The sequence below is a fragment of the Thamnophis sirtalis genome, unplaced genomic scaffold, assembly GCF_051295495.1.
Source record: "Thamnophis sirtalis isolate CommonGarterSnake01/CBP01778 unplaced genomic scaffold, rThaSir2_p1.2 scaffold_3, whole genome shotgun sequence".
NCBI lineage: Eukaryota > Metazoa > Chordata > Lepidosauria > Squamata > Natricidae > Thamnophis > Thamnophis sirtalis.
The window spans coordinates 167631461-167647748 of NW_028261383.1; the positions used below are offsets into that span (position 1 = coordinate 167631461).

General features: G+C 48.0%; 1 protein-coding gene across 2 annotated transcripts in view; it reads right to left on the reverse strand.

Annotated features, from left to right (window-relative positions):
• PHF8 (PHD finger protein 8) overlaps window positions 1–16288 on the reverse strand; it is a 46102-nt gene that overhangs the window by 8616 nt on the left and 21198 nt on the right. For both annotated transcript variants that reach the window (XM_087710813.1, XM_087710812.1), the window contains exons 9-18: window positions 15311–15417; window positions 15106–15197; window positions 13506–13595; window positions 11986–12213; window positions 11274–11371; window positions 9666–9835; window positions 8145–8230; window positions 6596–6732; window positions 4557–4825; window positions 2497–2592 (exon numbers count right to left, since the gene is read on the reverse strand). In XM_087710813.1, coding sequence (XP_087566939.1) covers window positions 2497–2592; window positions 4557–4825; window positions 6596–6732; window positions 8145–8230; window positions 9666–9835; window positions 11274–11371; window positions 11986–12213; window positions 13506–13595; window positions 15106–15197; window positions 15311–15417 — 1373 coding nt within the window. The remainder of the gene's footprint in view (window positions 1–2496; window positions 2593–4556; window positions 4826–6595; window positions 6733–8144; window positions 8231–9665; window positions 9836–11273; window positions 11372–11985; window positions 12214–13505; window positions 13596–15105; window positions 15198–15310; window positions 15418–16288) is intronic.

The following is a 16288-nucleotide window of genomic DNA, read 5'->3' on the forward strand; positions in this document are numbered from 1 at the left end:
AGTTCCTCCACCTGTGCTCTGGATCCGTGTCCCTCATGGCTGGTTTCTAACTGCAGTGAGGTGACACGAGGCTGGATCCAGGCGGTTGTAACCGCCTCCCTTCGGGAGGGGAACTTCCCCGCCGCACTGAAAGCGGCGGTGGTGAGACCCCTCCTGAAGAAACCATCCTTGGATCCAGCTGCCCTTAACAACTATCGCCCGGTCTCCAACCTCCCCTTTCTGGGGAAGGTTGTTGAGAAGGTGGTGGCCTTTCAGCTCCAACGGTCCTTGGAGGAAGCAAACTATCTAGACCCCTTCCAGTCAGGCTTCAGACCCGGTTACAGCACAGAAACCGCTTTGGTCGCATTGATGGATGATCTTTGGAGAGCCAGAGATGAGGGACATCCCTCCATCCTGGTCCTCCTTGACCTCTCAGCGGCTTTCGATACCATCGACCATGGTATCCTTCTGCGACGACTGCGGGAGGTGGGAGTGGGAGGCACCGTATTACGGTGGTTCTCCTCCTACCTCTCGGACAGGTCGCAGTCGGTGTTAGTGGGAGGGCAGAGATCGTCCCCAAGGCCCCTAAAATATGGGGTGCCGCAGGGTTCGGTCTTATCCCCCCTACTATTCAACATCTACATGAAACCGCTGGGGGAGATCATCCGCAGGCACGGGATCAGATACCATCAATATGCGGACGATACTCAATTGTATCTGTCCGCCCCGTGCCAAATCAATGAAGCGGTTGACGTGATGGGCCGGGGGCTTGAAGCCGTTATGGACTGGATGAGGATTAACAAGCTTGTGCTCAACCCGGAAAAGACCGAGTGGCTGTTGTGTTTTCCTCCCAAAGATTTGACCAATAATCCAACACTCAGGCTGGGGGGTCAAATTTTACACCCCTCAGGGTTCGCAACTTGGGAGTCCTCCTGGATCCACAGCTGTCATTCGACCACCATATAGCGGCTGTGACCAGGGGGGCATTCGCCCAGGTACGTCTGGTGCGCCAGTTGCGACCCTACCTGAATCGGGAGGCCCTCACAACAGTCACTCGGGCCCTTGTGACCTCTAGGCTGGAATACTGCAACGTGCTCTACATGGGGCTGCCCTTGAGGAGCATCCGGCGACTTCAGCTAGTGCAGAACGCAGCCGCGCGAGTGATTGCGGGTGTACCTCGATTCACCCGCATTACACCTATCCTCCGCGAGCTGCGCTGGCTACCTGTCGATCTCCGGATGCGCTTCAAGGTGCTATTGATCACCCATAAAGCCCTACATGGCAGTGGATCTGGATACTTGAGAGACCGCCTTCTGCCAATTACCTCCCTACGACCTATAAGATCTCATAGATTAGGCCTCCTCCGTATTCCATCGGCCAGCCAGTGTCGGCTGGCAACCACAAGGAGGAGGGCCTTCTCAGCAGTGGCCCCGACCCTTTGGAACGAGCTCCCCGTAGAGATCCGTACTCTCTCCACCGTCCAGGCCTTCCGCATAGCCTTGAAGAACTGGCTCGCCCGTCAGGCCTGGGGATAAGGACTGTTACCCCGCCCGAATGTAGTATGCATGTTGTTTGCTATTTTATTATGTGTTGTAATCTCAATGTCGTATTCCCCCTTCCCTTGGTTTTCACATTCACGAGTGTCACCCAGCGGCATGGCCCCGCCCCTTTTTCTCCTCCATTTCGGGCAAATTTTTCACTGACTCGAGTATAAGCCGAGGCGGCTTTTTTCAGCCCAAAAAGTGGGCTGAAAAACTAGGCTTATACTCGAGTATATACAGTACTCAAGAAGGTTTGTCTCAAATTTTTACTATTACAATGAAAGCCCACCCCTCCAACTCCCATTCCAGGTATCAAGCGAACCAGAAAGATCTCCACATTCAGAATTGTGGCTCCCAGGCATTTCTACAAACTGTAATAAGGCAAAGCTGCAATTCAGGTGCAGTTTTTGGTTTAAGCAGAGAAAACTCACTGCTCCAACCAATAGTCTTTCCATACATCACAGAAACAAAAAGTAAGTTCTATGACCATTCTTCTTGGGCCATCCGTCATTGGATGTTGGCGATCATGGGGGTGATCCTATTTTTACCAACAGCTGCACGAAAAAGTGCTGTTGAGTTTTGTCCAAACCAGCCTCTTAAGATTTTGAAGCCATGATGTTATTCTTCTACATGGATCTCACTTGCCTTCTATGTCCATACCATTGTGCTTTGTATGTTTCCAAGAATTACGACCTAGTTCACTCTGTAAATTATTGGCGCCTGGGATAGTCAATGATCAGCGCTTGCACAATGAAATCCCATCCTCAAGTATAGTATGAAAGTCCTCAGCAATTCTCCTTGCGTTAGAATCCTCATTACATTTTTCATCTCAAACACTTTCAGGTATATTTTCGTGTGGAAAAGGATTAGAAATTTGCTTTTTAGAAGAACTATTCCCAGGGAATTGTGTTTGGGTATCCCTTTGAATAGAATCATATTAAATGCACACCATCTGTTACAGGTGATGGATGGTTACCTTTAGGACTCCACGGAGCATCATCCGTGCATTTTTTCTTCTTTGGCAGTGACTTCAAGGCTGGGTCATCCTCGTCTGATTCCAAGGAGGGGTAAACTACAGAGAGAGGAACGCAGTTGGGCATGAATTGTAAATTTTTCAGGTCTGAATATATGGGAGGCGCAAACAAGAAACTGTGATTGGGGTACATGAAGGGAAGCTAGATTTCTCTGAAGACAAATGCTTTATCGCCATAACCATAAGTATTTCTCTGCTCAATTTTTATCAACCGGATATCTTTTCACGTATTATAGAATAAGTAGCTCCTTTTCACAAAACATGAAACTTTCTGATGCAATAATTTTTAAACCAAGATAAGGGGACACGTTCGGTACTTGCAGAAAACCAAAAGGCTTTGGTTATAATTTTGAGTAGCAAAGTCTGTAAAAACAGGAGGATGAATTAAGTTGGCTAAAGCAGCTTCTCCCCATGCAGAAGGACAAAGACTCCTCTCTGCAAGAGGAAGTCCAGAAATCAAACAAGACCAAATTCTCTACAAGGTCTTGAATTCCAAGCCAGAGTGACACCTCCAACAGTTTACAAGATAGCAATAGCAGTTAGACTTATATACCGCTTCATAGGGCTTTCAGCCCTCTCTAAGCGGTTTACAGAGTCAGCATATTGCCCCCCAACAACAATCCGGGTCCTCATTTTACCCACCTCGGAAGGATGGAAGGCTGAGTCAACCCTGAGCCGGTGAGATTTGAACAGCCGAACTGCAGAACTGCAGTCAGCTGAAGTAGCCTGCAGTGCTGCATTTAACCACTGCGATGGTCTGCTCCTCGTTCTAGACACTTTGCCTGTCCATTCAACTTCTTGCACAGCTCTAAAAGCCATCAGGATTGCTGCCAAGGCCAGAAATGCCCACTCGTTTGTATTTTTCCCTGCTTGGGAAAGGAAACTCAGCACAACTACAGCAGTTTCCAGCTAGACAAATCCAAATAGCTCTACAAAAACTGGCATGTTCCTAAACCAGTGGCTAGTATTGAAATGTCATCTATCCAGTTCAGTGGCATAATACACTGCTGAGGTAGGAGCAAGAAAACCATTAGAAAGAGAACAGTTTGGCATGAGAGATGGGAAGCTGGTTGGGAGAGGCTCTGCACAATCTAAGCACTGCAGGCCAATTCTCCAGCCTTCCCCGATTTGATGTCCTTCAGATGTGTTGAAGTTTCCACTCAAACTGTGCTAGCCTCACACCTCCGGAGACCACTAAACCAAGGACAACAGGACAGTGGAGTTTTTACATGGGAGGACCTATATAGGGAACAGTGAAAGAATTGCAATAGACTTCCAGAGTTCCACCTTTGCAAGTGTTGTACAGGTGGAGTAGGTGTATATTAAGATCCATACTTTGCAATGCCCAGCACTCTTGCAGGCCAATCCCGATTCACCCACGTAACACCTATCCTCCGGGAGCTGCACTGGCTGCCTGTTGGTCTCCGGGTGCGCTTCAAGGTGCTAGTTGTCACCTACAAAGCCCTTCATGGTATTGGATCTGGGTACTTGAGAGACCGCCTACTGCCAATTACCTCCACTAGACCAATAAGATCTCATAGACTAGGCCTCCTCCGAATTCCATCTGCTGGCCAGTGCCGACTGGCAACTACCCGGAGGAGGGCCTTCTCGGTGGCTGCTCCGACCCTCTGGAACGAACTCCCCGTGGAGATTCGTACCCTCACCACCCTCCAGGCCTTCCGCATAGCCTTAAAAACCTGGCTGTTCCGACAGGCCTGGGGCTAAAGACTAAAGCCCCACTCGAATGGTATGACTGTTGTGCTTTTAATGGTGTATGATCTTCATGTTATGTTTTGTAACTTGTCTGTTCCTCCCTTCCCTTGAATTGTGAGCCGCCCTGAGTCCCCCCAGGGAAAAGGGCGGCATACAAATAAAGTAAAATCAGTAAAATCAAATCAATCAATCAATCGATTTCAAGCAGCCTTTTAACTTTTCTGCCCCAAAAGCCCCATTTTTCTTGTCGAACCTTCCAACAGAATAGTAAATCTCTTTCCATTCCTTACTGTATTCAGAATCCTTAAAACAGGCTCCCAGGCTCTCCTGCTCATCCATGCTGGCCTCTTCCTCGCTGTCAGTGCTGTGATGAGCGGGCCGTTTGATGGGTCTCTTTCCTGAGCGCTGTGTGCCGGAGGCTCCCGCAGAGCCACGTTCATGCCCAGCTGCCAACCAGGCCTGCAAGCTGGAGGCCCCTCCCGAGGAGGACGACTGGAGGTTGGCCATGCACAACATGCCTTGGATGGCTTCCTGAGTACTGGGAGATGCAGGAGCATCACTGCGGAGACAATAGAAGTGAGTCCTTATTGTATCAGCACTGGGACACAACATACATGATTTTATCCAACAGACCTGTGAACAACAACACTTCTCAGCACCCTTCGACAGGTCATACTCACTGCACTGACAAAACAGCAATAGCAATAGCACTTAGGTTTATATTCCACCTCATAGTGCTTTTACAGCCCTCTCTAAGCGGTTTACAGAGTCAGTCTATTGTCCTCAACAATCTGGGTTCTCATTTTACCCACCCCGGAAGGAAGGCTGAGTCAACCTTGAGCTTTGTCAGGATCGAATGCCTGGCGGGGGACAGAGTTAGCCTGCAATACTGCAATCTAACCACTGTACCATCATGGCTCAAATATTACCTCGGAATATGCTTTCATGATTTCTCTTGCAACTTGGGCATTCGTATGAATGCTTCCTATAGAGGCTAAAAAAAGAAGAGGAATTGTGATCTAACCAATCTGGATGGTAGAAGGTGAAATCTACTTAAACAGACATAAAGCTGTTTAAAGAAAGAAAGAAAGATCTGAAACTCGTCCATTCTAAATCCCTAAGTCATCAAAGCCCTCTCAGGTATAATGAACGGAAAACGTGAAAGGGTTTCATGTTGGTTTCAACATATGGCAAATTGTTGACGGAGCAGCAGGTCTCTGTCAACTGGTGATCAAAAAGACTCACCTGGCGCACCCCCCTCCTTGCTTCCTCCCTTGAGTCTGGTGGAGGGGGAAACCTATGAAATCCACTGCCTGAGGGGCCTATAGGTGTATTTCCTGCACCTGCATGTGCCTGAGGTAAAATCCTAACAGTTTGAGGTGGAAAAGGTGCCTTCCCAAAGGGACAGTTGGAAGGGAACTCTCTGGCTCCTCACTCTGAAGCAAAAACAGAAGCCCCACAAGACTCGGTTACCTCCTCACCAGAAAACTCATTTGCTGATGAGAGGGGCAGAGAGCCTACTTGAAATGTTAAAAATATTGTTATTTTAAGCATTAAAAAGCGGTTTGCCAGGGCTAAAAAAAAAAAAAAAAGGTCCACTACTAATTGTTAAAATCAAGCTGTGCTGTACATGGCTCTGGTGCCTCCTCCACAGCAGGCCAAACAAAACAGGCAAGGCTTTGGGGTTTGCTGGAAATAGCAGAGTTCCAAAAGGCCCCATGGTCTGGCCTGCCACACACTCATCCCAGGAAACAGAATCAAGGGCTTTTGAAGGATTTCAAGCCACTCCCCACACACCTCCTCAGGCCCCCGTCCAGAGGTGGGTTCCTAACAGTTTGCACCTATTCGGTAGAACCGGTTCGTCAAATCTACCAGACCGGTTAGAAGAGGTTCCACCAGTGGACCCGGAAAGCAGGCCACACCTACAGAAAAGGTTCCAAAATTTTTTGAAACCCACCACTGGTCCTTGGATATGATTATTCTACACTATCATGCTCCTATTTATAAAACTCAGTGCCTCTGTGAAAGGTAAGGATGACTACTGCGTTTGTGGTGCAATCAGAACATTGCGTGTGTTGAAGTTGTTTTAACGCAAACCAAAGATGCCTTTTAAAAAAGAAGTTTACATCCTATTCTTATGCAGGCCAGGGCTGTGTGTGAGGTAATTTAAGGTGGTTCCGACAAGTGTCGTCGGCATCTTCATATCCAGTCACATGGGCAGCAAGCCACTCCCATCCAGTCACATGGGCGGCAAGCCACTCCCACAAAGGAGGCCACACCCACAGAGTAGGTTCGAACAATTTTTGAAACCCACCAACCCCCGTCTCACCTCAGCTCATCATAGTCAGCACCGCCAACCTGCCGACTGGCTTTGAGCAGGTCCAGGATCCCACCAGCACTACTGCTGCCTTCCAATTGGTCATCACCAGAAGCATCCTCCTCCTCCTCTTCGGTGGTGTAGTCCTCCTGCAGACAAAATAAATCCAGTTTTAACAGGAGGCCCATTTGCTAGGCTAATGGGTATCCTACCTAGCTGCTCCAGCAGCACAATAGTTCAAAGGCTAGCAGAAAATGAGCATCGTTTGAGGACAATGTGCAGCTCAAGAGCACCAACATTTCTATTGGACCCGTGATTATAGCAATAGCAGTTAGACTTATATACCGCTTCATAGGGCTTTCAGCCCTCTCTAAGCGGTTTACAGAGTCAGCATATTGCCCCCAATAACAATCCGGGTCCTCATTTTACCCACCTCGGAAGGATGGAAGGCTGAGTCAACCCTGAGCCGGTGAGATTTGAACAGCCGAACTGCAGAACTGCAGTCAGCTGAAGTAGCCTGCAGTGCTGCATTTAACCACTGCGCCACCTCGGCTCTCATTCCTTACTGCAGTGACTCCTTAGACAGAGGGAGAGTGTCACGTTTAAAACTGTACATGATTATTGAACTCCCCGCAGGGATTCGGACCCTCACCTCTCTCCAGGCCTTCCGAAAAGCTGTCAAAACCTGGCTTTGCCGGCAGGCCTGGGGGTGATGAGTTCCCTCCCCTCTCGACATGTATGGTTGTGCGACTGTTGTCTACCTTTATTATTTGTATTTTGTCTTTTTATGTTCCCCTTTTTCCCCCTTGAATTGTTCGCCGCCCTGAGTCCTCCCGGAGAAGGGCAGCATACAAATAATACAATACAATACAATACAATATTCCTCAGGGAAAAAGCTGGACCTTTACCGATATGACCAACAAAATAAATGTTTCTTAAAATGCCATTACCATTTCTACTTGAATTGGTTTCACTTAGCTACTGTAGCTGTTGGGATTATTTTATATTATCGCTCTAGGACTTATCAGGCGACAGGACCTGGCTGATCTTGTAACCTTTGAGTATGAAACTGCACAGATGTCCTCAAATGGGTGTAAGTCAAAAAGAATATTCCAGAAGGCAGCAATGGTGAAAACTATGTCCATATTGCTGCCAAGAAAATATCATGGGTATCATCATCGTTATTATCTTTCATCCTTGTTTGTGTATAGCTCAAAGTGACGAATGTGCCTAGTTCTCGTGCCTCCTATTTTCCCACAACAATCTTGTGAGGTGGGATCTAGCCATCTGGGCACCACAGAAACTATAGTACAGTTTGGTGGAGTCTAACAGAGTAATAACTCTGTCCTTAAGACTGACTGGTGAGTCAGGGCTAAACAAAATGACTCCAGGATGCAGGGAAGATATTCAGCACTTGGTAACTTTTTCAAGCTTTTAAAAATGCATCCTGAGCCAAAACTGCTAGAAGTGCCTCACGTCACAATGAACCCCCCACTCCTAGAAGGTGACCCTACCCAGTTGTCACAACTCCACAATCCTGATCGTGTGTAGCCAGACTTACTTCAATGTCAAATTCTACTTCCCCTGGCTCTCGCACTTTATTTGGGTCGGAACAGGGTTTGGCTCGTGGCAGTTTCCGAGGAAATTCTGGAATTGGAAGAACATAGATGTTAAAATATGTCACTGGAAACCGAGGAAAGGCTGGCAAATCACACAAGCTGTGAATCAAACAGAAATGTATTAATTCTCCAAAAAGAGACATATGTGGCTCTTGTGACTCAGATAATGGTGGTATCTGTATAGATACCCACCAGCCTAGGAATCAGCCCTGAAAACTGTGGTTTAGATAACAGTTACCCTACACACTCATCTACATAGGAATCTGCCTTGTAAAATCATGGTGGGACTTACTGCCAAGAAAACATATATAGGACTCACTTGCCATTTTATAAATCAATAATAATGATAAACAATTAGGGACACAACCTAAGCTTTGGAAGTCAACAAGTGCCCCCATAAACCATCTGAAGTAGGTATAGAAACTATATAACCTCTTTTAATGAAAGTAGAAGGTCAAAGATGAAATAAGAGAATGGAATTTAGGCAACCACTACTGAAGTTGAAGAGAAGAAAAGAATCATTCATAAAAGAAAACAGAACAGCAAAGTCACATTTTAAATTGTAATCACACTCCAAAAATTATGCTTAAAAACCAAGACGACAGCACGGAATACAGAATTTAGCTTCTCTAAAACTCCAGCTTTAGTTTTTGTAAAATAAATTTCATGGATTGGTGACAGTGTTAACCACAGAACAATAAGGTGTGTTGGTGGTTAATAGTTGTTGCCATTACAATGAAGTGCCTGAAAGCACATAAGCAATTCGTAATGAAGATGCCGATAGCTCTTAGCAGACAGACATTTGGAAGGAAGGCTTGGAGCGGAGATGAAGGAGACAGCCAAAAGCATGACCAGAGTTGGCATGAGTGAACATGGAAGAGGTATTTGTCCAGAGGTGGGTTCCTACCAGTTCGCACCTATTTGGTAGAACCGGTTCGTCAAATCTACTGAACCAGTTAGAAGAGGTTCCACCAGTGGACCCGGAAAGAAGGCCACACCTACAGAAGAGGTTCCAAATTTTTTTGAAACCCACCACTGGTCCTTGGATAGGATTATTCTACACTATCATGCTCCTATTTATAAAACTCAGTGCCTCTGTGAAAGGTAAGGATGACTACTGCGTCTGTGGTGCAATCAGAACATTGCGTGTGTTGAAGTTGTTTTAACGCAAACCAAAGATGCCTTTAAAAAAACAAGTTTACATCATATTCTTATGCATGCCAGTGCTGTGTGTGAGGTAATTTAAAGTGGTTCTGACAAGTGTCGTCGGCATCTTCATATCCGGTCACATGGGTGGCAAGCCACTCCCATCCGGTCACATGGGCGGCAAGCCACTCCCACAAAGGAGGCCACACCCACATAGGTTCGAACAATTTTTGAAACCCACCACTGTATTTGCCCAACCCAAGAGAAATGCATCCACCCTAGAGAGCCACCAAGCATGGATGGAAGGGGCCACATACTGGAAAGCTTCTTGTGCAGCAGCAGATTCCTCCTTTCCCTGCGTGGCGTTTCGTCGATCTGCAGATCCTCCTCAGAGTCTATATCTGGGGCTTCTGCATCAGAGGGGCTGGGTGGGGCTCTCATATGTGCTCCTTTGTGGCTCCGGATGCGCTCCGAGGCTTTGATTTTCCTGTCCAAAGGGGGGGTGGGGGAATGGGAGGAGGAGAAATACCAGAACTGACGAGGCTGACCTGATCTGATGATCTACTCACTGGAAGTTATTATGCAGCCCATAACATATTCTCTGTTCTCCTTTTTGGATCAGCCCTACAAAGGTAGGGAAAAGGGTTACTATTTTTCTTAAACACTGAGATGTCTTCTTGGTAAGTAAGAGTCACCTTTCTGAAGCTATGATGTTGGGTTTAGCCTACGTATTCGCCATGCGTTTAGCCTACGCATGGGGAATACAAATCTCTGCTCTGCCTTCATGCATAGGGTGGTCACCATTCAGATTCACCTTTAATTTTTTACAGTCAATTAAAGCAATATACCAACAGCAAACAGCACAAATCATAGTCAATGGAAGTTTAACAGACTCTTTTCAAATTGGAAAAGGTACAAGAAAGGTCCTTTGTCCCCATTATTGTTTATTATAACTTTGGAAGATTCACCTTTCTCTCAGCCCTGAAGGGTTGCTGGGTAGGAACGATATAACAACAAAAATACACTCAAGGTAACAAAAGGTTCCTCCAGAGGGTAACATAGAAGCACGAGGTTTAACCTTAGTCCAGTGCCATGTTGGGCTACTCTACATTCTTCTTACCAGCAACTCATCTTTAAATGTGGACCATCTCTTGCAACAAACTTGGGCTGTAACCACCTGCCAATCTGCTCACTTCTAGGTTCTCAAATCCTGGCCTTAAGCCCACCCCCACCCCCACTCCCCACCCCTGCTGACAGCAAAGGGGATTTTGGCATGGTTCTTTCTTCTCAGCATGGCCCATCTGCTCACCAACATGGCTTACGAAGGAGGAGCTGCTTGAAAAGCAGAAGTGGAAAGCTCCATCTTGCCCAATGTCTATGTCATACCCTGCTGACCCAGAGTGTTCGGTTGGAATGAGGCCGGCGGCGTCCTCGCGCACGCGTGCGGCGTCCTAGCGCACGCATGCGGCGCGCGTACTAGCGTCTGCGCGATGCTCCAGCTGCTTCTGGAGGATCGTGCAGGCGCTGTATGCGTTCTACGCATGCGTGGAAGCGCAGAATTTGTAAAAACCGGGTAAGGAGCGGGTGCGGGTGTGCGGGCGCGCGCGCGCGGGGGGGGGGGCTTCGCCGTTCCCGGAAGTTACTTACTTCCGGGTTCGGCGACCAACCGGATCGCAGGGACCGGTGCGAACCGGTTGAAACCCACCCCTGGTGTGCACACACTGGAGGGCAGTTCTGGAGGGCTGCCAAGGGCCGATTCAGCTGCTGGCTGCCTATCTCTTTCATGCTGAAAAAAAAATGGCTCTCAGGTGGCTAGGAATCTGAACAGATCAGCATTACCGAAATATCACAGGTTACCAATCTAGGTCACCTTCTTTGTTTCTGTCCTTCCCCTCCCCCAAAAAATCCCATCTCCAGAGGCTAACCTGGTGCCTCGACCATTGGCCACCACCACGGACAGCTCTTCCTCTGTCAGATCAGGCTCTCCATCTGTATCATCCAGGCTGGAACTTGGCAAGTCAAACTGGGCAAGGAAAACAAAGAGTGTTGGCCGGTATATGCTGAGACCACGGGAGGCAAGAGAGGGGCAGGGACAGATCGTAAGCCACTAAGAAGCCCAGGTGCTGCCCAACCAGGTCCCAAGAGACCGCCTCCTGCCAATTACCTCCCTTCGACCTATTAGTTCGCACAGATTGGGCCTCCTCCGAGTTCCATCTGCCAGTCAGTGCCGACTGGCGACTACGCGGAGGAGAGCCTTCTCAGTAGCAGCTCCGACCCTTTGGATCTCCCCGTGGAGATTCGCACCCTCACCACCGTCCAGACCTTCCGCACAGCCCTCAAGATCTGGCTATCCCGTCAGGCCTGGGGATAAAGATTCTAATCCGCCCCACCCGAATGTTGAATGAATGTTGTGTTTTATTATTTTATTTCTATTTTTACTCACGTATTGTCTTATGTTTTGTCTTGCACTCCCCCTCCTATGAATTGTAAGCCGCCCTGAGTCCCCTTAGGGAAAAGGGCGGCCTATAAATAATAAATAAAATCTAAAAATCTAAATCTAAATCCCCCCCTATGGGACCACCTCCACTCCACCTTTTCTCCCACTTAGCGTGCACAGCAACACCCCTGGCACCTCACCTCCTCCTGGCCGGGACTCTCTGCACGTTTCAAGCTCTGCTGCCTCTTGTACTTGCGCAGCAACTCCAGCTCCAGGGCTTTGACGGATGCAGCATCCTTTCGGCTGCCTTTCTTGCCCGGCTCCTTGGGACTCTGATCTCCCTTTTTGGCAGCTGCTGCACCAGGCTGGGCGACTCTCTGCAGGCCAAAAGGGCTGCCAGTCTTCCCAATGTTCTGCTGGAATATATCCTGGAGGAGTGAGAGCACAAACGCCCCCAAGGAAGCATCACAAACCCCTGCTGGGGTTCAGCAACACAGCAGCACAGCTGCAATTTTCCTGGGGGTGGGGTGGGGTGGGGGGGTTGGGGAGGGGCAGGGCTTGCTAAGATAAAGTCCAGCTCCTTCCCAGACACCAATGAACAAATACTGCCAACTGATAAGAGAGACGGAAAAGGGCTCGCTGAGATTAAAAGCAGAAGGCAAAAAAAGGGAGTTCTTAAGATCGCTTGCTTCGGGTTTTTCTATAAAGAACCTGCAACTTTATGGAGCGAAAACATACACTCTGTTCTCAAGCCCAGTCACAAGAGTATCAACTGTGCAAGCTCAGAATTTGTCACAACGTGTCGCTTAGACTCTTAGCGGATTCCTCTGCACAGATTTTCTTGTTGAGTAGGGCAAGTAGGGTAGCTGTTTAGAAAAAAACAAAGGCTGTGGATGTCTGCCGCTTTGGGACTGAGAGCACAAACTTTCAAACCCTCTCAGACAAGTTGAAGGGCCAGAATATTTATTCTGCGGTGTGGTATAAACAGCCAGGCTACAGACTATGCCGTGGCTGCTCTGAGCACACCGGGGACCTAAAGCCACTAACACTTCAGACTGCTGTGCCAGGGGCTAATGTGAGGTGCCCCTATTTCCTACAGCAGTGGTCTTCAACCTTGGCAACTTTAAGACTTGTGGACTTCAACTCCCAGAGTTCCTCAGCCAGCAAAGCTGGCTGAGGAACTCTGGGAGTTGAAGTCCACAAGTCTTAAAGTTGCCAAGGTTGAAGACCACTGTCCTACAGGACACTTAACATGCAGATAAGCAAAACCCGAACTAAGCATTTCCCAAGGTTTGTCCTTGGCTGCTGTTCCTTGCCTGAATGCAGTTTGGGAATGGCTTTGCAGAAGAGATTCCTGCCGGCCAGAAAGATGGCCATTAGAGGCTACAACTTTCAATTTCAAGGGACAAAGTGAGATCGATAAACAGCCTGCAAAATACCTTCATAAACGTTCCATTTTGCATTATTAAGCAACAGAGCCATACAAGTATATTTTCTTGGTAGAAAACGAGTGGTTTTAAGCATTAGAACTGCAGGATACAATATTCTTGGCTAATAGCCTGTTAAACAAGACACTGATCTCTCCACAAAACCCAAAGCAGGGTCTTCTTAGGCTTAGTTGTAAGATGTGCACCACCAGATATGTTTCGGCACTTTGCTTCTCACAGAGAGATGCTTTCAACCGAAGAGTAGAAAAACCAACGAGCCTCTTGATACTCACTTCCACCAGTCGGATCTCCTTGGCCAGGTCTTTGATGAGTTGTGCTGGACGAACTGTCCCAGGAATTTCTTCTTCATGCTCACTCAAGGCCTGGGAAGAATAATATCTAGTCTACTTTTCTCTGCAAAATTGAAACATCGCTGAAGAGCACAAAGGCTTTCTCCAATCTACGCCAATAGCGGGATGGTCCAGCTATTCCATCTCTCAGCCTGGGGAGTGAAATTATACGCCCCTCAGAGAGGGCTCGCAATTTGGGAGTCCTCCTGGATCCGCAGCTGACTCTAGAACATCATCTGTCTGCTGTGACCAGGGGGGGCTTTGCCCAGGTTCGCCTGGTGCACCAATTGCGACCCTATCTGGACCGGGAGGCCCTTCGGATAGTCACTCACACCCTCGTCACCTCAAGACTGGATTACTGTAACGCGCTCAACATGGGGTTGCCCTTGAAGAGTGTTCGAAGACTTCAGCTAGTCCAGAATGCAGCCGCGCGAGCGATTGTGGGTGCACCTCGGTACACCCACGTTACACCTATCCTTCGCGAGCTGCACTGGCTTCCCATTGGTCTCCGGACACGCTTCAAGGTGCTAGTCGTTACTTTTAAAGCCCTACATGGTATCGGACCTGGTTACCTTAGAGACCGCCTCCTGCCAGTCACCTCCCAAAGACCTATTAGATCCCACAGACTAGGCCTCCTCCAGATTCCATCTGCCGGCCAATGTCGGCTGGCGACTCCCCGGGGGAGGGCCTTCTCTGTGGCTGCTCCGGCCCTATGGAACGATCTCCCCGTTGAGATCCGGGCCCTTACTACCCTTCCGACCTTCCGCAAAGCAACTAAGTCGTGGTTGTTCCGGCAGGCCTGAGGCTGTTGAATTATCCAGCCCCATCCGATGTTATGACTGTTGCTGAATTTTTAATTGTTGTTTTTATTTTTGTACCCCCTTCCCTTCTTATTGTTAGCCGCCCTGAGTCTCCCGGGAGTAGGGCGGCATACAAGCTAAATAAACCTAAACCTACTGCTTTCTAGACATGCTGAACTATGACTCTTAGGATTCCCTGGCTGGATGACTGAGGTCGTCAGCCTATAACCTATAACTGAGCCACTCTGGACTGCTCCTGGGACAGAATATTCTCCACTAAATCAGTCTCCCATTCCAAGAAATGTCTTACAGATAGTCCTCGAATTATGACCATAATGGAGTTACAAGTCATAATGGCTGTAAAGCAGGTTGGTCACATGAATGACCCAATTCCATATTTTTTTGTGGCAGTTGCTAAATGAATGCAGTGGTCATAAGTGTGAGCACCACAGTTGTTCAATAAACCCACTGTTTGCTATGGCACGGTTTTGCCAACCCCCCCTCCCCGAAATGCCAGGTTTTGGCAAAACATTATAAAAAATAGTCAATGATCATGGGACAATGCAAACGGCAGTAAATATGGCCATGTTTCCCAGCTCCCAAAGTAGCTGTCATATAATTGGGATTGTGGGGGGGAGGAACTGTCAGAACTTCGGATCCAAGTTCTACGTCCCCTTTTCCAGGACCTTCTGGGTCCTGATTGTTACCCAGCCCAAGTATGAGTTATTCTCTCAATCATTTACCTCCTTTTTAGTCCAGGAGCGAAATGCAGTATTGAGGGCTTTGGCCCCGTGAGCCAAATAGGCAGCTGGGTGCCTACGGTTTTCTCGAAGGCCTGCCAGGAGAAAGAGAAAGAGAGAGAGAGAGGGAGAGAGCATCAGTAGTGGCCATTCTCATGAGCCACAGGGAGAAAGGGGGATACTAAAAACAGGCAAGCTCAAAACTCACCTCGGAAGATATCCAGGAGATGTTTGCCAACGTACCAGCAGATCGTTTCAAAGTTGGGGAATTTGAAGAGATCAGCTGTGCTGAGACGCTTTTCAATCTCGTAAGCCCTAGGTAGGAAGGGAGGGAGGAAGGAAGGGAGGGAGAGAAGGGATGCAACATCTTCCATAAAGAGGACATTGCTTCTGTAAATTATGCTAATTTGCTGGACTCCTCTCCTCGGATGGTTTAGTCAACAGCTACCAATCAAGAGCCATAAGAAGCTATCTAGGCACTAAACACTCATTCCGCTGACTTACTCCTGGGTTCCAGTCAGCACTTCATTAGGCAACTAGGATTACATGAGGCATTCTCCATTAACTTTGCTTCTCAGAAGCCAGCTGGGAAAGTTGCCCAAGATGATCACATGGTTGGTACACAGCAACTGTCATAAATATATGCCAGTTTGCCAAGCGCCCGAATTCTGATCACATGACCATGGGGGATGCCACAATGGTCATAAGTGTAAAAACCAGTCATAAGTCACTGTTTTCAGTGCCATCGTAACTTTGTGCGGCCATTAAACACATGGTTGTAAAGTCGAGGTCTATGTGTATTTAATTCTTCAACCAATATTGAGTTTGGTATGCTTCCAGGTGTTTATACTCTTACATCCAGGATCCTCTGAAGAAATGATGCTATGCCAGGCCAGATCATTGCGTTCTCTGCTTTAGTGTCATCCACATCTCTGCTTTAGTGTCATCCACATTAGTAAGCAATACATGCTCTACATGGGGCAGCCCTTGAAGAGCATTCGGAGACTTCAGCTTGTCCAGAATGCAGCCGCGCGAGCGATCGTGGGTGCACCTCGGTTCACCCACGTAACACCTATCCTCTGCGAGCTGCACTAGCTGCCTATTGGTCTTCGGATACGCTTCAAGGCGCTAGTCGTCACTTATAAAGCCCTTCATGGTATTGGACCTGGGTACTTGAGAGACCGCC